This window comes from Toxorhynchites rutilus, chromosome 3 (genome assembly GCF_029784135.1).
Source record: "Toxorhynchites rutilus septentrionalis strain SRP chromosome 3, ASM2978413v1, whole genome shotgun sequence".
NCBI lineage: Eukaryota > Metazoa > Arthropoda > Insecta > Diptera > Culicidae > Toxorhynchites > Toxorhynchites rutilus.
The window spans coordinates 185177009-185203151 of record NC_073746.1 but is presented as its reverse complement, the minus strand read 5'-3'; the positions used below and the strand labels follow the sequence as shown (position 1 = coordinate 185203151).

The following is a 26143-nucleotide window of genomic DNA, read 5'->3' as shown; positions in this document are numbered from 1 at the left end:
TACGGACACACTGAAGGCTTTCTCTTTTTTTTGCAATTTCCGGCTTATTTTTGACGGTTATCCTAACGCGTCGCTACCGTATTTTTGCTTATCCATCGATTATTGTGGTCATCCCAAACTCACACAAACCGAGGACATTTCTTTCTGTATTGGTGGTCATCCCAACGCACCAGATCGTCTGTTCTAACACGCGCACATGAATTTTTCTCATGAGCCGTGGTTGTTGTGAATTCCTGCGCGCACTCACGCTATGTGGTCATCCCGATCACACTTACAAGTTAGCGGATTATCCCAACACGCATTTCACACTACAACATGCTGAACACTCTCATGACATTTTTGCAAAATTTACAACCGTAGTGACGAAAAGACGCCATGTTGAAATTTTCAAGCACACACTCAGTATCCTAATTCTGTTAGATTTTTTTCCCTTTTTTTTCATTCGTGAGTGATTTCCCATTAGAAGCGGAGGATAATCTCAGATAGGCTACCTAGGAAAATTAATATTCTCCTGGCAGGATCGCCAAATGTGCGAACTAATCCGACCGATTCATAGGGAAATCACCCAACGCACCGGAGCTTCTGGAATGCACGTCTTACCTGCTCGATGCACTGCGAAAGAAAGGAGACGAGCGATGTAGACACTTCGGGTCGGTAGTCCCCGAGTCGAGCTTCCGCTCGCGTTGGTGTGTGTGTCGTGTCATACGAGAGGAACCAGGGTTGGACCGTATTATACCGATATCCCACAGGAACAAAGTCTAAAAGTGATGGAGAATGATTTTTCCGGCAAAACAGAAAGTCGTAGTCGTCATGGACGACGCGACGTATTAAACGCTGGATGGCAACGACTGGCAGGGAACCAGCCACTCTACGGTAAGTTCCGACATGAAGTACATCTCCTACACCAAGTTCCCAAAGAAGGTGCTTCTGTGCTTAACCATCAACGAAACACGGATGTCAAAGCCGCTCTTCGTTCATTCGGGACTTGCGGTGATCAGGAAATTTACAGCACAAAGAAGTCGCTGGAGGAGATGAACCGCTTGAAGATAGATCTTGTTCTAAGGTTCGCCAACCCTCCGAACGTCTCCAAGTTGCGTCCCATCGAGAATTTCTGAGCAAACCTGAAGCGGAGGGTCTAATCCAATTTTTTGATGAGACGGAGAAGGAGCTAATATGACTGTGATTCGCTGTTTTGTTCAGCTCTATGCTTAATAATGCCTAAACTATTTGTCATCGAAACTTCTATTCAACCTTTGTGCACGCAAATGTGAAAGGCCACTGTTTATGGCCTCCGCCCATGGTATTTATAAAAATTTAAAAAAGGAGAAAACACATTTATAGTAAAAAAAATAAAAAAAAAATGACAGATTCAAAAATAGCTAAGCATTTAATCCGTTTTAACACACAAACGGCTGAACTTTTTTGACACCCAGCTGGTTCCACCAAATAGACAGCATCACCTTCTGGCCGTGAATATTCCGCGCGGCCGTCGATGTTGATGCATGGCTGGGGTATCCATACGTTGCCCGACGTTTAGGATTGTCGCCATGGACCCACTTTTCATCGCCAGTAACGATTCGGCGCAAACAATCCTTTTTTTTATGTCGTTGGAGCAGTTGTTCGCACGTGAAAAAACGGTGTTCGACGTCTCGTGGCTTCAATTCATACGGCACCTAATGCCCTATCATTCGGATCATTCTCATTGCTTTTAAACGATCGGATATAGTTTTTTTAGCTACTCCAAGTGTATCTGCAAGTTCGTGTTGCGTTTGTGATGGATCTTGATCGAGTAAAGCCTCCAATTCATGATCTTCAAATTTTTTGGCGGTCTGGAACGTTCTTCATCTTCCAAGTTAAAATTACCACTTTTAAACCGTGCAAACCACGTCTAACACGTTCGCTCAGTTGGCGCATGGTCACCATAAACTTCCACCAAAATGCGATGACTTTCCGCAGCTTTTTTCTTCGTATTGAGGTAATGAAGTAGCACTCCCCGCAAAAACACTCTCGTTGGAGCGAAATTCGACACATTCGAAGTGGCAAAAAAACTATGTTGTTTACGCTTCAACTTTTTGGCATATACTGAAAAAGACGCGCAATGACAGTAGCTTTCCAACGAATGTCTGGAAATTTGATTCACTGGAATAAATATCAAGATACGCCATCTGTTGTAAAACCAAAGAAATTTACCGGCACACCTAATATCTTTCAAATGGTAGCAACAGAATCGTTCTAAGTAGCGTATTATTGTAATTAGAGCCATTTTGAAGCAAACAGAGCCCAAAATAAGTGAGTTCAACAACTCTGTCATAGTTCGGCGTCGACCATATGCGCAGAAAGATTTTTTTTTCATCAAATATAATCCTCTATCACCCCCTGAAAATTTTCGGGACAGCAATATAATACCCTGTGAAAATGCTTCGAGATGGTGGATTCAATAATTAATTGAATTTAATCGTTCGTTCATTATCAACAGCAAGATATGATAAAACATTTCAATACATTGTACGACATACGCGCTTCACGTACGGCAAAGGTCCAAAGTTTTAAATAAGACTAAAACTAAAATATGATGTCAAGTTCTCAATCTCAAATTATTTCGAGAGGGCAGATGGAATTCCGGTGATATAATAAAAAGGCAGGTGACCCGACCACCCCGAGTGAGGCTGAAATTTGGATTAGCAAATTCATGAAAATAGACACTAGTTTCGAGAAAAAAAAAGAAAAAAAATGAATTAACGTAATTATCATCAACTGCTCTTTTCTTTAATCTTCATCGTATAGATCAAAACGTAAACAACAACAGCGCTACTAACGAGAATGGTCATTAAAAGGAGTTTTATTGTTCCACTAAATTAGATTAACTTACACTCCTGCTTCCCATTCGTGAGGTATAATCGGTCAAACAACGACGGATACCTAACATTTCGAGAAAACTTCTATAGATATTAGACTCGAGATTAGTCCAATTTGTTGCGAGCAGGCTATGCTGTCAGTTGGATGGAAGAAACAGTTAGGGACCAGTCATAGAAACCTGTGTTTCATCAGGATGATGATAAACTGCAGCCTTGGCAAGCTTTTGGCAAAACTCACGTATTGGGTTTGTTCCCGGAATGTAGCAACTTGAACAAACCTACGTGCAAAATCTTTAGATAGCACTGTTGAGAAATTGAGTTATATTCTGAAATGATATCGAGAGAATATAACTTTTCATAGTTATTGTATAGCTGCTAATTGCGTTCAAGCATATTTGTTTCCATTTAATTCCATAACCCTTGTTCATTGGGGTTCAATATCATACATAATTCAATTATAAGGATTCCAACGCGACATAGGTTCAAAATCGATTTTCTGCTGCATATTTCATAGTGGCTAGTCATGACAATGTTGCACGTGTATTCGATCGATTTTTTCATAGAACTATGATTGTCGTGTTTAGTTTCGTGTAATTAAATGCAATGCATGATGAATTAGAGTGCGTGACAACCAGTGATGAACGTTGGGATAAATTTCGGATATGGAACAATGAACACGATAAATTATCATTCCAACGAAAATGTGCTTAAAACTTATGTCTTCATTTGATCGGTTCATTATGAATTATCATGTTCGAACGCGTTGTTTTATTTTTAATAATATAAGTCAGCAGTAAGAGATGAACCAGCCTACGGCTGAAAGTCTACACAAGTCAGCAGAAGTAAAAAGGTAGCAATCATCTATGTTAATAATTCTGAGAATTAATATGTTGCACCTTCGATATTCTAATTGATGAGTAAAAAAACAATATTCAACATTACCGTTCGAAGAATTTGAGAAAACAACTGCGTTATACCTGAAGAAGAGAAGAAAAAAACAAATGTATTAACGAATTTTTCATATTTTAATGTGGTAGATCAATCAAATCTAAAGCTAACAATTGTTGGTGATATTTCCAACACGGCGAATGACGTTTGTGACACACCCCGAACACGCAGAAGAATAATGGACAAAATTCTCGCTAATGATTTCGCTGATCCCATCTAACCAGCATTACAGAATCATTAAATTGTCACACCCATGAAACAAATTAGAACCACGACGACGACGACGAAGCTGCAAGAAGAGTCGTGCGCAGCGTTTTTCACGAACAATGAAGACATTGGATTCGATGTGAATGTGAATGTGCGGTGGCGCGGCAATACGAAAAGAACCTTGGGGTTCTGAATGTCCTCCTGTGTGTCTCCTCCATTGAGCCATTGATTGGAACGGAATCGTGCATACCCATCTCCAATACCGATACCTATACCAGAGCCAAGTGCCAAGCCTCTGTTTGATGTTGGGAAATTATCGTCGTCATCGATCGCGATTACGTGAGACATCGTTGCTTTTCTCGCTGTGCATGCAGATTGGGGTCTCGTAGGGATGCTTGCATTTATTGTGATCATACAATTGAATGAGCTAGATTAAGGATCGTCGAACAAAATCCAGTATTTGAAATTTGACTGATTTTTCTTTTCGTAAAATAGTGTAATGAATGTATTCTTGTTAACTCCATAATTAATTCTTTATCTTATTTATCTTTTTTTTTATTTCATCCGACATGATGTGATCTTAAATTAGGTACTCAATTGTAATTTCTTCGAAGCCATATGCAAACCCCCTGATTTGATCAGTTAGAAGCAATTTTTTGAAAAAAAATTCGATGTCCCCTATACATACTTGTCATTTCTTACGTTTCGAGTCACCCACAGCTACGGAAGTCGCTTGCTGTCAAAACAAACAACAAAACAGAACCGGTCAGCAAACAGTAGTCCGTGTAAAATTTCACTCGTGAAATTTAAGTGTTTAAGTCGGAAAATTTTGGAAAATTCGATACTTTTATGAAATTAATTCATCGTATCGATGCTCGAAAACATTGTTTTGAAATTTCGAGTCCTTAATGTGTAACACCGAAACCTTCCGTCAGAGTAAAATGGTTTGTGTTTCATAGACAGAAAAAATGCGTTCTTATTTTTTTTGTAGATGTCTCGTGTTTATATCCGAAAAACAAAACAGTCGAGTTGAACTGACCAGAAGCAGGAACTTATCCATCACCTGCTTGATCTTGAGAACCGTCTAGTTTTTGAATTGGCCAGAAAAAAACAACGAGAAACATCCTTTCAATATGAAAAACATGAGATTTGTAGACCGGAATTCGAACCATTAGTTCCACAAACTAAAGACTGCATCAGCAGTAAGAGCTGTGGGATTCAATAAGTCATCAGTGAACAGCTTTTTCTTGCAGCTGAAATACACGAATTTGTTTTCTTTATTCGTTCAAAATCTGAGCAATCCAATTATGTACAATTTGCGACTATCACCCCTCTTCCCTCTTAAAGTGTCCACATAGTATACTTCGAAATTATTGTTACAAGTTTTCATTCATTTCTTCAAAGGTGTTGGCTTCACCCGACAAAGTGTCGAAATCACCCGCATTTTTGTATTCTATCAAGTTCTTCTCAAAAAAATATCAACAGATACTGTAGAGTGTTTCATGAATAGTTCAAGAGAGGTTCTGTAACGATTTGAAGGCGAAGAAACATGGTAGATCTCAGAAATACGTAGAAATCTTTAGGGTGTCGGTTTTACCCTGATTTCCCCTTTAATCAAGGCATTAAAACTGCGTATTATTACCCGTTTCGGTTCATTGCCATTGAAGTCCTGTCTCTGTCGTGGCATGCGCGAGAGTTCGGAGGTCCTGAGTGGGTATCCAGGAATGCTAATGTCCACAAGGACCAAAAGGCTCGGTGGTTTTCGGGTTCTTCTAATTTTTTCGAACGTTTCCAATCCCAACAACTGGTATCCCTTCTGGTAGGGCGGCAGATTGACCGGATCATTCCACGGCATGTCGCAAAGCAACTGTAGGCAATTGTCGTCGTGTTTTCGCGATAACATAATGGTTAGAACCCATTATCCGTTATATTGGAGTCCAAGGAAATTCTGAGATCGCGCACTGTTTGCACATGTGTCAGGGTGGTTCCGTTGATGGTGTATTCGAATTGCTGGGAGGCTTTCTTGCGATGGAAGCTGATGACGTGGCACTATGATACGTTGTGGGTCAAGTTGTTGGCACGACACCACGATACAAACTTGTTCAGTATATTAGCTTTTGACAACAGAACATTGTCATTAGTAATCCTCCACTGACTACATTGCCCCTTAAACAACGAAATGAAAAATATGTGAAATAATCGCTGAAATTGAACATAATATCTGTTCACCTCACCTAGAATATGTGAACAGTCGTCCAAGCTGTTGAATTGTCGCAAATATCAGGTCAAATAAACTAAATTTCACTAGAAATTCCTTAAATTCGAAACGCACAAAACTACGGCCGAATGGCTTCCGAGAGAGCGTTTTTTGTTTTTATTTATTTCTTGACATGCGACAGCTCCACTGTAGTACAGGGTTACTCAAATGTCATGAAATTCTTCAAACATAAGATGACTATCAATACGGTGTCAATAGTCAATAGTTTTACTACCAAACAAGCAGGTGACCACATTACCCCCACTACACCTAATGTTCACGCCGTTATAAGAAACCTCACGATGAAAATCAAATCGGTGATTGCGGCAGTTCATCGCGAACAGTAATCGTGGAGAGCAAGAGCAGAAAAGGTGGAGAACGCACAGAAAGTGGCTTCGCAGAGTTGACCAAAGGACCTTGATGGGAGATTTTACCCCATTAATCGCGAAAAGAAGGAGGCAGAGGAAAAAAGGCTAGCAAAAAACAGAAAGAAAAACAGAGATAAAACAAAATGAAGACCTAAACTCTGGAAAGAGACAGAAACCTGACGATTGTCACAACTGCAGGCGCCGAAGCAAAGGCGATATTCTACGGAATGTGAAAGTTGATTCGACCTTGAGAAAAATCAGAGAGAATGTGGTGCACAAGTTAAAAAAACCCAGACCATTAAGAGCTTAGCCTGTAAACGCTGGTAGAGAAATCGTAAGAGGAAACGACTAATGTGAGAGCACTATCACAAGAAATCGTGGTCGAATGCAGGAATCCGGACGGGATTACGACGGAAGCCAAGCTGAGAGAAGCCCTGAATGTCCAGTTCGAACTGAAAGATACTTCCTTATCAATACGTTTGAGGAAGTTTATTTAAAAATCTAACAGCAATCGAGCTGTTGGAGTTTCGTGAGGTAAAAGAAGGGTGGAGGAGATGCCTCCTAAGGGTTACCCAACAAATCGTGAAATGATTTAAGTGCATGTGTTCTGATTATCATGCGGATAAATTGCAATGGCCCAGATGGATCGGAGCTCTGCCTAAGAAGTCTGGTCTGTAAAGCTGACGAAAAGAATTATCACCCTACGGGAGACTGAAGATATTCGGTATTCAAAGAAACATTGGTTGCCAAAAAGAAATGGAAGTAACCCTGCCCCGCCTTGTGTGTTTTATCTCATTCACATTCCATTATCGAGGCCCCGCGGCGACTTGTCATTGCAAGATCCGCGCGGGAGAGCCGTCTAGTGTGTTCTTACGCTAAAGGACGATGCTTTAAAGAACTCTGCCGCGACGTTTATGCGAACCCCGAATATTTTCAGAGTAATTCTACAAAAGTGTGGATGAAGGAGACTTCCCTATCATATGGAAGATGCAGAAAATGATTCTGCTACCAAAGCCTGGTAAAACAATCTAAGAGCCGTCATCGTACAGGCCGATTTGTCTTCTGGAATCGCTTGTTACGCCTCTAAAAACAATACTCAACAGACTGACGAAGTGTATAGAGAGCGAATAGAGACTCTCAAAGCTGCAGTTTGGTTCCGGAAGGGAAGATGCATAGTGGATGCTGTCTTGCACGTCATTGGAAGAACCGATAAAAAATTCAATTCTACAACATTGTTGTGGTTTGGTTTTCCAATTCGTCAAGAACACATTCCCGTGGATCGGGGAAGCTTTAGACTCGGTCCAGCCGGAACTTTTGCGACTCGTAAAATCCTTTTTCAAGTCGGTTTACAGCTTCTCTAACAGTATTAACCGCAGCGATGTTTCAATGTACAACAAATGTATGCATTCAAAAATGGACTAAGTTTGGATTGCGATAAAAAACCACAAAAAATACTTTCAATTTGGCAAATTTTCCTGATATCCTACGTATTAAGTCTTCTACAAAAACCCTTCGACGGTCTTATCAGTTGATTTACAGCCGCCATCACGAAAACAGTCAAGCAACTACCCACGAAGCGTTCTTGAGACACTTCGCACTTTGATGTATCGTTTGGCTTATCCATACAAAACAACGATCATAGGAGTCAGCAATGTTTACCCTTAGAGTACGAAGTGGGGGACTTTATATCCTCCTAGATTAGTTTTTCTTTAATAACTTCGAAAATAATTTCTTTCTCTCTTATTTCCATTATGTAGTCGAGTTTTATTTTAAATAACTTTTAATAACTAATAAAAGCTTATTAGGGTTATACTTATGTCAAAACATGAAATGTTTAAAGGTGCGTAGTATTTTATTTGTTTATTTAAAACAATTGCTGTAAATTTAATTAAATAATCGTTTTTAATTTACTAACAGTCTTTGTAATATTGATATGCAAACTTTTAAACAAAACAGAACAATTTTTGTGTGGGGGACTTTAGTGACCCCATTCCGTCCTTTATGTTATAAAATAGACTCCGTACTCTAAGAGTTAAATTGAACTCATCCCCAGTTAAACGTTGATGTGTTTTCATGCTGTTTGGAAAATAATAATAGGAGTTACTGATTTTCCTTGCTGATGAACGGAGTTTTCCTTTGTGCTCGGGCATTCAAGTTGTTCTTCCTCGGTATACTGCAAAACTTTTTTTTTGTTCAATTTGGTTTTCATCGATGTTGTAAGTGATCAAAATTTTTACTTGAATATCCAGAAGAATAATACGAAACAAAGTGTCAACAAAATGGAATTGTATCGCGGATTCACGCTTAAAGCACATAAAGTTCTAACGTGGTTACTTTACAATTGATTAAAATTGATTGATACTCCACCACAATCACCAGACATCACTTCCATTAAAAAAACTATAGGAGTAATCTGCGCAGGAAAATTTGAAACCATCAAACCGCTGGATGAATGAATGGATTAATATTCTTCTCCTATACACCAAAAAGCTCGTAGATAATGTCTCAAATGGAATTAAATGAAATAAACAAGGTTCGCCAAACAAAAAATGAAATCCTGAAATTCATCAACGCCTTTGAAATCGAATTGAAACCTCAACAACCATACGAATATGAGTTTGAGTGAATTTTCATGCATTCGCTAACCTACTATAATTTTTTCAAATAAAAATCATCTTTCTGAAAACAGATAGCATACATTTCCACTTTCATGTGACACTATGACTTTCTTTAAATAAAATGTTTCGCAAGCTTGTTTTCGACTTTCAATAGTAATGAAAGAGATTTGTATGGTGGTATATGAATTCGAGTTTGAGTCACTGTATAATGAATTTCACGTTTTTACTAGTAATTTCCTATAGACGCGTTATCATCATTAACCACCTCCCTGAATTTCCAATCGTAACAGCGAGAACCTATTGAAAGGTTCTATACCAATAGAAATAAAAATAATATTGAAAGCCGTTACAATGTTTGGTGATATAGTTTGATAATATATTGAACTATTCTTCGAATTGTGGTGACAAACTGAGCATTCCCAGTCAGCCAGTAGGTGAAACGATCAGAATTATTGGTGTTCCTCAGTGTTATATAATCTTCTTACTTCATACACCGCGCAAACATCCTACTGCGTTTCACATGATGCCATATCAACTATCCCAGACCGGCCAAGTTCGAGCCGAGCCGAGCCTCACAATACCTCCGCGCATCGCTAATCGAACTGAGAGTAACACTACTTGCGCTCCTCCGCGGAGCGCTGCAATCGATGGAGGCAGCTCCATCTCGAATTCGTGAGTGGAATTTACTCGAACTTTGCCGTAAGTACTGGTTACCTACTGGAAAAGTTTTTACCGAGCGCTCGCCAAAGACGGATCAGTGTTGCAGCTCTTACATGGAAAAACGACGACGAATGACAACGAATGAGACGAGATAAAAACAAGTGTGAAACAATCTCGAAACAATTGACATTTTCGTGCAATTTAGATTCAGTGATCAACCTCGACAAGGGATGATCTTCTACATGTTGTTATTGGAGAGATATTCCGTTTTTTTGTTTATAGGTTATAGAGCGGCACCTTCTGTCGTTCATGTAGGAAATGATTATCATGTTATTACGGAAAACTTTATTACGTGACTGCTGCTTATATAGGGCTGTGGTTTTTCGCACTTCCCAAATATGCACAATCAACCTTGGTTGACATTTATAGGTGGAAATGCCGAGTTTTCGTGTTTGATTATCTTCTTTTATGTCTCAAAGTGATAGTCATCAGAAATCAAATGATTTCGGTTCGGAACCAACAAAAATAGAAGACCAAAAACTTCAAATCATCAATTCATCTGGGTGCAAATAGAGTCGATCGATGATTGAAGAGTAAACTGTGAAGAGAGAAATCATAGTCATCAACTATTTTCATTGCAGTCCTCTATTTCATTCCAACCATTGGTATACTGTCCGTCTCAACAAAATCATGCCATGTGGATGTTGTATAACAACGGCAAAAACGAGCACGACGTCTCCGTAATAAGTTCAAGTAATATTATTATGTAACGGGTCGAGCTCTGTACATCTTTTGCAGTCATCTTCCAGCATAGGATCATTTCGATTGATTACAAGCAATTTGATCTCATCGAACATGTCACATGAAGTACATGTGCATTCTCTATGTCAACACAAATAATGCGAGCCAACTTTGAATTTGTTTATATGGAATGTGCTATCTTGTTTTGAAGGCCAAAGCAAATATCAAAGACTCACCCGGTTAAGTGTTGATATATGCTATGCTTTGCTATGGACCTTTTGCGTAGATTTCGAAATACTTGTTAAATATAGATCAGCACCAGATGTGTCAAACGCAAGTCGTTCTCGTTTGGATGATACTATCTATGGGTATATAGGACAATAAAAAGCGGAAACATCTATCCTGTCGTACGTGTGCTCAGAATGAACTAGTTCTCATCTTGCCTTGGATAGTTGTATGCGAAATCTCGAAACATCATTTTTGTGCTATCTATTCATTACATAAAAATATATTGGGGAAGATAGATTGATTTTTTACCTGTATGGACATTGAGTTGGCTATATGATTGCTTATGGTCTGCACATCAAAACAAATTGAATCAACCCGTAGACTTTAGTACACGACATGTCGTTATTTGAATACAAGTCGGGGTAGTCCTGAACCGATCTCCACAAGCTGATTCTAAGCTGTTCTACTGTTATTGCTTCGTAAATATTTAACACGTTCAATCTGGTGCTTATCATCGATGGCTCGCACAAGCCTGGGTCATCGGGCGACGCGTACTATGTAATATGTATTTGCTAAGCTTCCGTTGGGGCTTCATCCTTATTACAACCTAGCTCCGATCCTACAAGTCTTCCTAGCTCTGTGTTCAGTTCTAGCGACGACCACAATGCAACACTACCCGAGCACTGTAATCATTCTATGCTTTCTGGTGTGCAGAATCTTCACAATCTGGGACGCGAACCGTTCTGTATTATAGAAGACTCTGAGCCCCAGCACAACACATTTTAACGGTCTCCCTAGTCCTGTTTTGAATTTGTAGTTCAACCGTTTGACAATTCAGCAGATGAGATTGAGCTTATATAGTCGACCATTTTTTTTCAACAATTATTTTCAAATCCTATACATAATCGAATCTCAAGAAAACAATTTTTTTATAAATGTCAAACCTCCATAGAAAGATAGCTTTTTTGAGATTCGATTACGTATTGGATTCGAAAATTAACTTTGAAAGTGAAATTGCGATTATATATAATGGAGTCCGACCTGTATAATTGAATGATAAAACTCAAGAAAATATATTCAGCAACCTCATTGATCTGTCACAGTTAATGATTCAGCGGATGGTCCAAATAGTTAATCTTCAGTTCAGTAACTTCTGTTTCTACAGTTTCAACACCGACTCAAATTTTCCAAAGTCTGATCTTGGTACCTTGAATTTAAAGTATCATTATGGGCATATATTGTTCAAGAGTGTAAGAGAAAGTGTTCTGGCAGATCGAATTGGAGATTGAGCTCAGAATCTCCAATTCGATCTGTTCAAATTTATCATGACCCATAAATCCATCAACCCATATATGAAGAAAACAGGATGAAACCATATATATATACAAAATAGATGGGGAAAATATGATTTATATGAGGCCATAACTAATATGAAACATTATCTCAAGAAATCTGCATATTATGTATGAAACCCAGAAAAACTGTAATCTGTAACTAAAGATTGTTGAAGATCCGAAAAATCTGTAGAAATACAAATTATTCTGTAGATATGGTATCACTGGACCCGAGCCCTAAATATACTGGCGGTGCAGAATTACTCGCTATTCTGTCAACTCTTCAATCTCGATAATTTCATCCACCGAGTTGCACTGATGTTGAACAACTGTGGATGTCATTCACTCTACACTCCCAATCTGTTTACGTCTGCGTGCTGCATCTGCCTTCCGACCGGGTAAGAGATTTTGAAGAAATTTTTTTTTTTACTTCGTTTATTTTTACAGGCTCAGTTACGTAAGTTTAAAGGAGCCGAATTCTTAAATATGTTTTTAAAACTATATATATACAAACAATTTTCTTAAATCTATGGTTAGTAAATGTGGGAAACCGATTACTCGCGGTGGACTCGAGTTTAGAAGGGTGACATAATTTTTCAGGAAAAGGATGGGATATAAGGAAATTATTACAATGTTGGTAATCACACACACTCAATTATTAAATCTATTCGTATATCTATTGTGAATTTACATTTCAACTTGTTCTCCTGATTAAAGCAAGGGGACCAATTACTCGTAAAGGAAGAAAAGCAGGGTATAAGGATATAAGGATAATCACACACGAACATCGATAGCTTTAAGGAAAACATATATTTGGGACATGTAATCAAGGTCTAACCGAGCCAACACATCTCTCACCGGCACATTGGGCTGCCTCCCTCTAGCCCGAAGGGAGTTTTCTAAATTCGATCTGGCAACAAGATACACCTCACACGACCAAACAACGTGTTCGATGTCGTGGTAACCTCGGCCACAAATGCAGAGATTGCTACCGGCCAGATTGAAACGAAAGAGTAACGCGTCTAACGAACAGTGATTGGACATGAGTCGGGAGAAGGTGCGAATAAAGTCCCGACTCAAGTCCAGACTTTTGAACCATGGTTTGAGGCTAACCTAAGGGATAATCGAGTGAAACCACCGGCCCAATTCATCTTCGTTCCACTTACGTTGCCAGTTTGCGATGGCATTTTTACGGACTAAAGAATAAAATTCATTGAAGGCGATTTGACGCTAATAAATGTCGCCTTCAATTGCACCTACCTTTGCTAATGAGTCAGCCCTCTCATTACCCGGGATTGAGCAATGTGAAGGGACCCAGACAAAGGTAATGACATAACAGCGTCTGGATAAAGCACTCAAAATTTCTCGTATTCTCTCAAGGAAGTACGGCGAGTGCTTTTCCGGCCTCACTGAACGGATAGCTTCGACAGAGCTAAGACTATCCGTTACAATGTAATAGTGTTCAACAGGTCGTGAGGCGACGCTGTCCAGCGCCCAGTGTATTGCTGCCAATTCAGCAATATACACTGAGCAAGGATTCTGAAGACTGTGGAAGGTGCTAAAAAGTTCGTTGAACACTCCAAATCCTGTGGACTCGTTTATAGTGGACCCATCAGTAAAGTACATATTATCACAATTGATACGCCCATACTTTGCATTGAAGATCGTAGGAACGATCCCCGATGAAAGATAATCTGGAATATCATGGATTTTCTCCTTCATGAACAGATCAAAATGCACTTTGATGTAGTCAGGAAAAAAGTGCAAAATGAATTGATGTAGTCAGGAAAACAAACACGGTTGAGAATATACAAAGAAGGATGAACCTGCATGGAGATGAATTCATGATATGAACTCATGAATCCGGAGCGAAAATTCAGCTCGATCAGCTGCTTAAAATTCCCGATCACCAATGGGTTCATAACCTTACACCGGATGAGGAACCGAAGAGATAATAAATTGAAGCGATCTTTTAGTGGGAGTACGCCTGCCAAAAACCTCGAGGCTCATGGTATGTGTTGAGGGCATACATCCCAACGCAATACGGAGACAAAGATACTGAATTCGCTCGAGTTTAATGAGGTGTGTTTTGGCAGCTGATTGAAAACAGAAACTGCCATACTCCATCACTGAGAGAATAGTTGTTCGATACAACATTATAAGATCTTCGGGATGGGCTCCCCACCAGGTGCCGGTAATTGTACGGAGAAAGTTTGTTCTTTGTTGACATTTTTTACTCAGATACCTAATATGGACCCCCAAGTACATTTGGAGTCGAACCAGACCCCAAGATACTCGAATGACATAGCATGAGTGATCGGTTTACCCAAAAGTTGAAGCTTTGGTTTTGCTGGTCTATGCTTCCTAGAAAAAACCACCATCTCTGTTTTCTCCGTGGAGAATTCGATCCCTAGCCCAATAGCCCAGGTTGAAAAATTGTTCAAAGAATCTTGTAAGGGTCCTTGCAGGTCGGATTCGTTTGATCCTACGACAGACACCACTCCATCATCTGCAAGTTGTCTTAGGCTGCAATTTTGTGTAAGGCAATTGTCGATGTCGCTTACATAGATTTTGAAGTAATAAACAAACACATAAAATGCACCTTCTGGGTCGTATCGTAAAATAATGCAAATTAGAGACGAATGAACTGCAAATGAACTGAACACGACCACGGATCGTTCTATTCTCAATCCACACTGAAGAATACGACTAAAGACTTCCTGAAGCTGATTTCGTTACAATAAGGGCTCGGCGAAGCCATATTCAACTAAGGATAGTCAGGGGACTATGAAGCCATCGGCCTTCGCATTCAATTGGAAATAAGTTTTTACTTCTTCCAGCAGTTCCTCTGTCGACATGAACCAAGAGTCATTCGGGCCCTTTTGTCGTTAACTGTTCTAACGACGCTCCGTGCTCATTCGATTCTTCACCGTCAAATGTTCTTCACGGCATATTGAAATGACATACCGAATTTTGTTTCTTTCTCTCATGTATCATGTATGCATGTATCAACGTAAATAGAATACTAAAGGGTGTGTCACATCAAATTGCATCACGGAAAAAACGCTGTAGAAATTTAATTTTTAGGAATTATATCTTCAGCTTTCGCTTATAATCAGATAAGAGTGTATAGATCACGTTGACCATGCTTCACTGTCAATTTTTCGTAAATTTGGAAAAATGTCGTCGAACGAAAAAGAGCGTCGTGAATTAATCCTGTGCACTCATTTCGAGAATCCGGAGTTGTCACATCGGGACATCGGTAAGATGCTGGGAATCGTCCAATCCACGGTCAGCAGAGTACTAAAACGATACTTCGAGAACCTAACCATCGACCAGAAGGTAGAGAACGGCAAAAATGGATGCTCCGGCAGTGAAAAAGATCACAAGCGCGTAGTTAAGCAGTTTAGACGTGTTCCGAGAAGTTCGGTCCGGGATGTCGCCAATAAGCTGAATTTGTCAAGTTCATTCGTCCAGCGGACCAAGCAGCGGGAGGGCCTGCGTACATACAAGGTTCAGAAGGCTCCTAACCGCGACGAAAGGCAAAACATGGTGGGGAAGACGCGAGCCCGGAAGCTGTACACCTAAATGCTGACGAAGCCGCATTTCCTGGTAATGGACGACGAAACCTACGTCAAAGCGGACTTTCGTCAGCTGCCGGGCCTGTTGTTCTTCTCCGCAGAGGACAAATTCAGCGTTCCGAAGAAGATTCGCAAGCAGAAACTATCCAAGTTTGCCAAAAAGTACATGGTGTGGCAAGCGATCTGCTCTTGCGGAAAGCGGAGCGCCCCCCTCGTGATGACCGGCACGGTAAACGGGCAGGTTTACCTTAAGGAGTGCCTACAGAAGCGCTTACTACCACTATTGAAGCAGCACGAGGGCCCGACCATCTTCTGGCCGGATCTCGCTTCGTGCCACTATTCAAAGGACGTGTTGGAGTGGTACGAAGCCAACGGGGTCACCTTCGTGCCAAAGGAAATGAACCCGCCCAACGCGCCGGAGCTTCGCCCAATATAGAAATATTGGGCGATTATGAAGCATGCCCTCCGGAAGAACCCAAAAGTTGTCAAATCGGAGGCGGACTTCAAGAGAAAATGGATGTCTGTTCAAAAAAAAACTACAACCTGACGTTGTACAGAACCTTATGGACGGGGTAAAGAGGAAGGTGCAGGCATACGGGCTTGGGCTCGAAGTATGAATAAAAAGAAAATGCCAAAAGTTGTTTAATAGTTTTTATTTTACTGTCTAAAATTTTCAAAAGGATCGGTCTACTGGGCGAATTTCTACAGCGTTTTTTCCGTGATGCAATTTGATGTGACACACCCTTTAGGTAGGGGAATGGTGGTAAAGACGAACACCTTAAGTTAACGCTGATTTTATTCGTGAATTTCACAAAAAAATATACAGCTATCTCACCACAAATCTCTCTTCATAATAAAACTAGCTGACCCGGCAAACTTCGTCTCGTCCATATTTTTTTATATGGGTCCTTCTAAACATTCACGTTTCCTTACTAAACGAACGCTCGTGAATTTCATCGCAGAACTCTACATTGATTGATCTTCTAATTGACTCTTTACAATTTCCTTTTACTGTATATTTCCTATTTATTCTACCAAAACTCGTCATTTCAATTTGAAAATCATATCTCAAAAACGAAAAAAATAGCATCGATGATTTTTTTTCCAAAATATATATTTCTGTTATGGCTCATAAGGCGTAAGCCTGACTGGGCCGTGAGTTCAATATTCTGGCAATATTTTTATTAGCTATGTTAGTGATATGTAACCAATTACTCGCGGTGGGCTCGAGGTTAGTATGGTATGTGAAAAATCCTCAGCTTTTCAGAAAAAATATAAAAAATATAGCGTGAAAACAATAAAAAAACGACTACAATCATTAATTACGAAAACAAAATCCATTGCTTTTGTAGGTTCCATATTTTTTACTAAAAAGGCTAGCACATTGGCTTCAATTTGATATGTCGATCATCTGAATCGGTTCAGTGGTTCAAATTTATGAATAAAAAGTAATTTTTTATGAATAAAAGGTAATGTTTTAGAAAAAGTGAAAAAAAATTTGATTTTTCGGACTACCCTAAAATGGAAATGGGCACCCTAATTAAAAATTAAAAAAAGGGTCTGATGTCTTGCGATAAAGAACAAAATTACCAGATTTGACGGAAATCTGAGAACCACTATATCGGTTTCATATGGAATGGCTGTATAGATAGATAGAAGATATAGGAGAAAACTATTTCACCTGAAAATCGATTTTCACTTTGGAACAAAGCCGACAATTTTCCGATTTTTCTCTCTGCTGTATTGACCTACGGGAAGAGACGAATAAACAAAATAAAGACGGCTAAAATTGGACAATTCCTTTCTTGTTTTTTCCGCTAAGCAACACATTTGGCCTTCCATTTTCATTCATATAGATTTGTCTTCGAGGCAGATATTTTGCAAAATGAATGTGTCCGGGATCTGTGAAAAAATAAGATTGAGTCGGGAAAGACGGACACTTGGTGAGGAAGATGGACACTAACTGAAAATTCAAGTCTATGCACTCGATAAGTTTTGAAGATCTTCAAATAGGTCTTCGGATTACGTTTTTAAAACCGCTCTGCTGATTCGTCCATGATATCTGGAAACCAGCTAGGTGTACACAGTAAATGTCAAAGGTATCGACACACTGTACATCATTAGAATGTAAAATAAAAATGTAATTTATCAATCATACAGGGGTTCCATCTTTCCCGACTTTCCTCTATATTTCATCGCCTGTGTGATACACACACTCTCCAATACAAAGAAACTAATTTTAAAAACACTGTACAACTGTCATGTTGAAGTTATTTTGACGTAGAACTACGTCTTTCATTCTTCTTGAATGGCGTATGCATTAACTAGCGTCATTTATTAATACTTAGTTGAGATTTCTCAAACCAAATAACACACGCCTTGAATGTATCCCGAGGGGCAAGTTCTTGAATACGCGTGACCACAGTGCAAGTCGAAGAAAATTCATTTGACGAAAAATCCCCCGGCCAGAACGGGAATCGAACCCGAACACCCAGCATGATAATGTGAGATGCTAACCACTCGGCCACGAGTGCACTATACGTCTTTCATTAAGGATGCCAAATCAGAAAACAGGTCACGTTTTTATGAAATAAAGTTAACGCTAATAACTATTTTTGCCGCGAACGGAATTATACGATTTATATGTCAAACGAATCGGAAATTCCCTAAGATTTGTTTTTTATGCTATATATTACAGTCCCCTGATGTGTAAATGGTTTAAATTGATGAAAACTAGAATCATTTCCATTTTCCCATACATTTGTTCTGCTCATTTGTGAGCTTCCCTACCCATGCCATCAATAACGAGCACCTTATCGGCGATCAACGAAGGGAATGATTTGAAGTCACCGTGTACAGAGAAAAGAAGAAAAAGTAGAACGAAGGGTAAATTTTGCCTGGAGCATATAAATGAAAATAAATGAAAAAAGTGGGAAGTAATATACCTGATATTGTTGTACATGTACCGATATTTATATTTGAGCTTACGGTGGGTAAACAATGAAGCCGTCCATTAATTGTTTTCGTTTCAGGGTGGAGTAGTGATGGTGGACTGAATCCAGGTGAATGAAGAGGCTGATTTGTATTCATTCGCCACGTCAATTAGAAGAACCATTTGCTATAATTGAATTGACGAGCGTTAAGATCGAGGATGACTGATGAACTAGTCTTATTGACGGCGAATACCGACTCGCTTTGATCAAGAACATAGAATGAGATGTTGAAATGCGGATTATGATGTAAATGTTTCGTCAAATATGTTGGGTGTACAACTTATTTCGTTCCGTTTTTTATTTAAATAAATAAATGGACTAACCGTCGCGGTCGTATGAAACTTGGACATGTCGTACTGTTCCGAATTATTTTTACTTGGAAGAGCAGTGATACATAACTTGTAAACTTGTTATAACTTGTTTTCTCTGTCGGGTGGTGTTCAACTTATTATCAGGATTATAAACACAATATTATTTTTTTTAAACAATTCTTCCCTTCTCATTCGGGATTGTTTACCATTCGGGTAAACGTTCTATCAATATTTTTTATTTATTTACTTATTTACGTGTCTTCGAATATAAATGGAATTCGAGTGAACTTGATTTTCGTAAACGCTATGGAATCTTGTTGTGCTATAATACTGTATCTCCTTTCAACGCATAATCTGTCTTTTTTTTGTTTTCAACAGATTTCAGTATTTCATTCTATAAATTTTATGAAACATCTTTTTCACAACTTTGGAAATATAGTACGCAACGCCGCTCTCTCGGGGGTCTCCGTAGCCACATTGGCGATCGATTAGTAAGCGATCGAGGTAAAGGGGGCTGCCATACAAATGAAATACAAATTTCTGCATGATTCGAGAAGAAATCAAGCAAATGGAGCTAAATTTTGGGCGGGAAGAAGTTTACCGGGTCAGCTAGTAATTTATAAATTTTCGAAATTTATCAGTAAATTTCGTTGTTTTATTTTTGACGGTCTGGATGGTTTCCGCTCATCCCTCAGTCAGTGGGTGCGACTGACGTTCTTGGTCGATTAAACCAGGACTGTGCTAGACTCGCTTGTCGACGTTGCGTTACTAACAATACCAGTATCCATTTTCTTCGAATTTCTTGTGTTAGTCCGATATTCTAGGCACAAAATCCTAAATCCTTTGTCAAAATATGACTGTGGAAATGACGAGTTCTTCAGAACGGTAACAAATTGGTATTTGTTCATTTTCATTCGTTTCCGGGGCGAACAAATTTCGGCGTCTTTACATTGACACCTCTTGTTGAAACACCCTGTATTTAAAATAATAAATCCCCATCGTCCTCGGGATGACGTTTATCATTGCGTGTACAAACATGACCGGTTTCCTCCCAGTGGCGGACACCGACAAAAAAGCGGCTTGCAAAAACAAAAAATAAATAAATGTATGATCGATCGATTTCGAAGTCAAATCGACCAGAAACAGCACTCCGCGCGCATAACTCCGACTCACGAAGCAGGTGTTGCTTAAAAAGGCAACTCTCAGGTGAAATCTGTTCGACAGTGTATATAACGATCACATGCTTGCAGAAAAGACATTACGAGAAAACGTTCATTAAATTGAGCGGCCTTCTCAGTGCTTCGCTGTGAACGAACCAATCGCTATGTATTATGGTGCAGCCGCCACAAACGCAAACAAAACATTTTCCTGTACTTCAAATGACCAATCTCACATTCGAACCGCTGATGCTGAGGAGAAGGGGGCAAGGCAAGGTGATTACGTAATATCAGTGCGTATGTTTTTGGCTCGGTCCGCACGCTCATTGCAAAGTTTTCGCAAGTTTCTCCGGTTTTCATTCAACAGGCAGACATGTGCCAGGTGTAGTTGTTTCTGTTTTCCCTTTTACAAACAAACGTCCGATGATGAATCGATATCAATGATTCAATGAGAGGGAAAAGCGATGGCCGAATGGCCGGATGATTTTTCATTAAGGAATTCTGCAATTCCAAATGGAATCGTCCTAAAAATGCAGATTTTAAAAACATGTATTTTTGATTCCAATGAAAGTGTATATTCCGTTTGGGTTGGAGGAAATATGAGTTTTTCACAGCGATTGGGAATTTTTTGACTCAAGCGTAACTTTTGAAAAGGGCGTATCGATTTTAGTAAGAGAAATCTTTGATAATTTATATCTCAAAAACTATGAGTCGTACCGAAATAGTGTCTTAGAAAAAGTTATAGAGTATTGATGGTTGAATATGAAAAAAATATACACCGAGAAAAAAAATAGTACTCTTTTTTTATTCACAAAATAAAATTTTAATTTGCGATATCAAAAAATACGTATTTTTTATATTTTTTTCAATTTTTTCATATAATATTTTGTAGAAAATTTAAAAAATTGGCCCAAGATGGTAAAACTATTTTTGACAAAGTTTGTGGAACATCGAATTTTTAGGAATTGTTGAAACTTCGAATTTTTGTATGTATTTTATAATATGTATTTTGGATATTGCAAATTGAATTTTTATTTTGTAAATAAAAAAAAGAGTACTATTTTTTTCTCAGTGTACATTTTTTTCATATTCAACCATCAATACTCTAATACTCTATCTATATATATTCATGTGAGATTTTTAGAAATCGCATCAACCGTTTACACTAGCGTGAACTTCTATAATGAATATATCCATATTTTCGGTGAATTTATTCAACTGCATCCATCTTTAGTGATTTCTCACCAGTGAGAAATTCACAAGCGTTTACATATGCTGAATTTATTCAAGTTATATATACCTCGAATAAGTGTATCATATTTATTCTCACCCGTTTACACCTATTTTCACGTGAATAAATCCATCTATAGCTATAGATCTCCCTAATGTAAACCCGCCATAAGACACTATTTCGGTACGACTCATAGTTTTTGAGATATAAATGATCAAAGATTTCTCTTACTCAAATCGATACGCCCTTTTCAAAAGTTACGCTTGAGTCAAAAAATTCCCAATTGCTGTGGAAAACTCATATTTCCTCTAACCCAAACGGAATACACACTTTCATTCGAATCAAAAATACTCATGTTTTGTCATTTGTCGATTTCATTTGGAATTACTCAATTGTATTCCGATTTGCACTGATTTTTGCACGTATTTTACATTCCAGGCGGAAGTTTCTCGCCTAGATACTGATAAGATAGACGACTAAGTTCTTCTATGAACGTTATTTCCAGAGAAGAGATGAGAGAGGGAAATGTGGCTCTTATGAAGCTGGACTGTGCCAACATCATCTCGCGATATGAAAGGTCATGCTTGACTGTGTCTATACTAATTATAACATCTTAATCTCACAACAATAATGTTACGAAAAGGGTTCATGTTTTTTTTTTATAAATACACATGAAGTCACACAATTCGCAGTTGATAACAAACATTCGGAAACTCTTTCCAGTAATCCGTAGTCTTCGCTAAATCCACAACTCATAAGCAACTTATAAAAAAATCCATTGTTGTTGAGGATGCGAGAGTGAAGTGAAACGTTCACTAGCAAATGTTGAATGAAACCGACCGAGTTGTAGTGAATTGTATATTCATCACATCATTTTGATTAAAAGCAGCACACACTGAACAGTTGATACCACGCTGACACAGAATGAGAAAGTTCTCAGCTTCATGGAATTCCCCAGTTTTATATATTATTTATAAATACACTGATGAAGGAAACGATGAACAGCATAACGCTGGAAATCGTAAATGATTCTTGTCGGTGAATCCCAGAAAGGCATCAATTCCAGATCACATATTTTCGAGCAGTCCGCAGTCTGAGATAAGTCCTTAGGCTATTCGGCGGCAAGTGATGGCAGTGTGTGACTTTCTATTAGTTCGTCTATCGGTTTTGCTTGCATTAATCAGTGTGTCGTGTGCGTATGGTTACGATTAGTTCTCTCAGATTTAGTTGTTTGATAATTCTTTTCGTTGAGTAGTTCCGGAACGATCATGTAGAACCTACGATTTACGTGAAGGAAACTGTGTCCCTTTGGAGAGCTGCAACCGGATTCTCACGAAAGCAACGACAGCGATGGATATTATCACCGACAGTAAATGTGAAGATTTGCCGGACTTCACCACATTGGTATGTTGTCCAAAATGGGAGAACAGCGAGTTTTGTGGACGTGTGAACGGTACAACAGGAGAAGACAGCTTCCCATGGATAGTTGATATTATTTACTATCTGAGAAAGAGGATCGCATCGTTTCAGTGTGCCGGTACTTTGATTAGTAGTCGCTACGTTTTAACCGCCGCTCATTGTATCACGGACGTACCTTTCGGCTATAAACCGTAAGAAGTAGATTTTTTTTTATCAAATCAATTTTATTGATGTGCACTCTTTTTCCAGATACAAAATAAGATTGAAAGACAGGCGACAGACCAGATACTATGATATACAACGAATAATTGCCCATCCAAACTATGCCACAAACGGTTTGAATAAAATAAACGATATAGCTCTACTAAAACTGGAGAAAAGAGTGGAATTTTCCGAACATATTCAACCGATATGTTTACCAGTGGAAGACAACTACGGTCGAGTTGATATGCTAGAAAAACTCACTATCTTTTCTGCAGGTTCATCGATGGCAGGTTAGTGTCAAATTACTATAGCAAAAATACAACAATATCAGGCATCTTTTGAATATATAGGGATCAAACTTTATAAACGCTCAAACTTTTTCCGACTGATAAGTATAAATTATAAAAAAAAAATAAAAAAAAAATATAGTGTTAGAATATGGCAGTTTTTGCTTCCGATCAGCTGCCAGGATTCATATTCTCAAGCTGGAGAGAATACAATATCGTTGCTTGCGTATAGCCATGGGGTGTTTGCATTCGACACATACGATGAGTCTCGAAGTTTTGGCAGGAGTACCCCCGCTTACTCTTCGGTTCACAGAATTATCTTACAGATTTCTCATCCGTTGCAAGATCATGAATCCATTGGTGATTGATAACTTCGAAAATCTACTCCAACTGACTCCTCAGTCAAGTTTTATGTCTATATACCATGAGTACCTTACCCACGACGTACACCCTTCACCAGGCATCTCCAACCAAGTTTGCTTCCCATACTTCTGCAATTCCTCTGTCATTTTTGATCTGTCCATGCGACAAAAAATCCATGGAATCCCAGATCACCTACGCTCCGATTCTATTCCGCCGATATTTTCGGCAGAATATGGGAAAGTTGGATCTGATAAAATGTTCTTTACTGACGGTTCATTCATAAACGAGTCCACTGGCTTCGGCATCTTCAATGAAAATTCCAGTGCCTCTTTCAAACTCAAAGATCCTTGTTCCGTGTATGTCGCTGAACTGGGTGCGATATATTACGCATTAGGGATCATTGAAACATTGCCCATCGACCACTATTTTATTTTTTCAGACAGTCTCAGCTCAATAGAGGCAATCCGCTCAATGAAGGTTGATAAACGCTCATCTTATTTCCTAACTAGAATAAGACAACTATTGAGTGTTTTGGTCGAAAAATTATTCAAGATTACCTTAGTATGGGTTCCCTCTCATTGCTCGATTCCGGGGAATGAGAAAGCGGACTCGCTAGCTAAGGTGGGCGCTTTAGAAGGCACACTTTTTGAAAGGCAAATTGCTTATAATGAATTTTTCCACATTCCTCGTCAGTATACGCTTGTAAGTTGGCAGCGCATGTGGAGTGGTGATGAGTTCGGTCGTTGGTTACACACGATTATCCCTAAGGTCTCGACGAGGGCATGGTTCAAGGGATTGAATGTAGGTCGTGATTTCATTCGCGTGATATCTCGGCTTATGTCCAATCACTACAACCTAAACGCGCATCTCTATCGCATTGGGCTCGCAGCAAACAATCTTTGTGATTGTGGCGATGGCTACCACGACATCGAGCATGTTGTCTGGTCGTGTATCCGGTTCCATGCTGTTCGCTCTCAGTTCTCTAGAGCACTGAGAACACAAGGCAGACAATCGGATATCCCCGTCCGGGATATCTTAGGTAGCCGGGATCCTGATCTTCTGCTTCATCTATACCTGTTCCTCAGAAACGCCGATGTCAACGTTTAATGATGTTTCCTTCGTTGTGTCCCCGTTTCATATCCCTCCTATCCGATCGATAAACTTTTACTTAGTCGCGGCAATACATACACACACTCTTTACAGACACACGGGCCAAAGGTTGTGCAGTCCACTGATCATTCAACAAGAGCCAAAGGTTGTACCGCTCATGACAACTCTACACGAGCTGATGATTGCGCCGCCTTCTATCCTGGATTCCTCGAGTCGAGAAAGACGCACCACGCTATATATGGGGTGCAGACTAGGGGGTCGTTGCTGATTAACGGTCAGCTGCATCCCAATAGGAAGTATCCCATGTCGGGCACATGTACAGAGCACTGAAGACTGCAACATCCCAATTATGAGAACACTTGTAATACTAACCTCGAGTCAACCGCGAGTAATCGGTTACATATTACTAACATAGTCTAAGCAAACATTGTCAAAATATTGAACTCCCGGCCCCGTTAGGCTGACGCCATATGAGCCTTAATAAAATATATATTTTGGATAAAAAAAAAAAAGTATAAATTGATCCTACAAGCACACTTAAAAACCATTTCTTTCATAAGGATCATAAACCTAATCGATCAATATCATTTCTAAAGTGAGACTTCGAATTTAGGGATAAAGTTATTATATCTCTTAGCAAATTTAGGAGTCATCCCTATGTTATGTTACTTCTACCGTGAAAAATATTTTTCATATAAAAAGCAGTGGAACGAAACAAAATCGTGTAGAAGAAAATGATCAGGTGTTTAACTAAGTTTCCGCTGTTTTTCGAAGGATGGCTCCAGCAGTGAATACTGTTTGATTTTGATATGCCCAAAACATCATAAACCAAGCTTATACATGTGGTAAACAAAACCGCTTTTATACATAACAGGTTTTGTTTCTGTATCATATACCGTTCTGAATCATATTTCGGACGCTTAAGGCATATGATGCAGAAAACAGGTCTAAACTTTATGCACAGGTGTTATTTGGTTGATATTTTTAATAAACTAGTTCAATATGCTTTTAAGCGTTCTACTTTGGTTCCTATTTGATTGAAAACATAAAAAAATCATCGAAAAAAATGCTTTTCAAATGAAGCGAAAAAGAATCAAACAGAAATCAAAAAGAATCGGACACTTTTTAAAAAAAAATCAAATTTCGGACACTTTATTTTGTTATTTTTTAAGGAAAATTCATTACACTTGATTATATTTTATAGTCAACTGCGGAACACTTACCAAGTAATCACAGTAAACTGATAACGATGATGAGAACTGATGAAACAC

General features: G+C 39.0%; 2 protein-coding genes across 8 annotated transcripts in view; one reads left to right on the top strand and one right to left on the bottom strand.

Moving 5' to 3' along the window:
* Positions 1–26143, bottom strand: part of LOC129779725 (protein outspread) — a 325696-nt gene that overhangs the window by 77173 nt on the left and 222380 nt on the right. The gene's annotated exons all lie outside the window — the stretch shown is intronic.
* The window catches only part of LOC129779726 (CLIP domain-containing serine protease B4-like), a 42512-nt gene continuing 38823 nt past the window's right edge, over positions 22455–26143 (top strand). Inside the window, exons 1-3 of one of the 2 annotated variants that reach the window (XM_055787371.1) lie at positions 22455–22681; positions 22745–23099; positions 23158–23402. In XM_055787371.1, coding sequence (XP_055643346.1) covers positions 22618–22681; positions 22745–23099; positions 23158–23402 — 664 coding nt within the window. In that variant the 5' untranslated portion in view covers positions 22455–22617. The remainder of the gene's footprint in view (positions 22682–22744; positions 23100–23157; positions 23403–26143) is intronic. The other variant, XM_055787372.1, reaches the window with a different exon arrangement.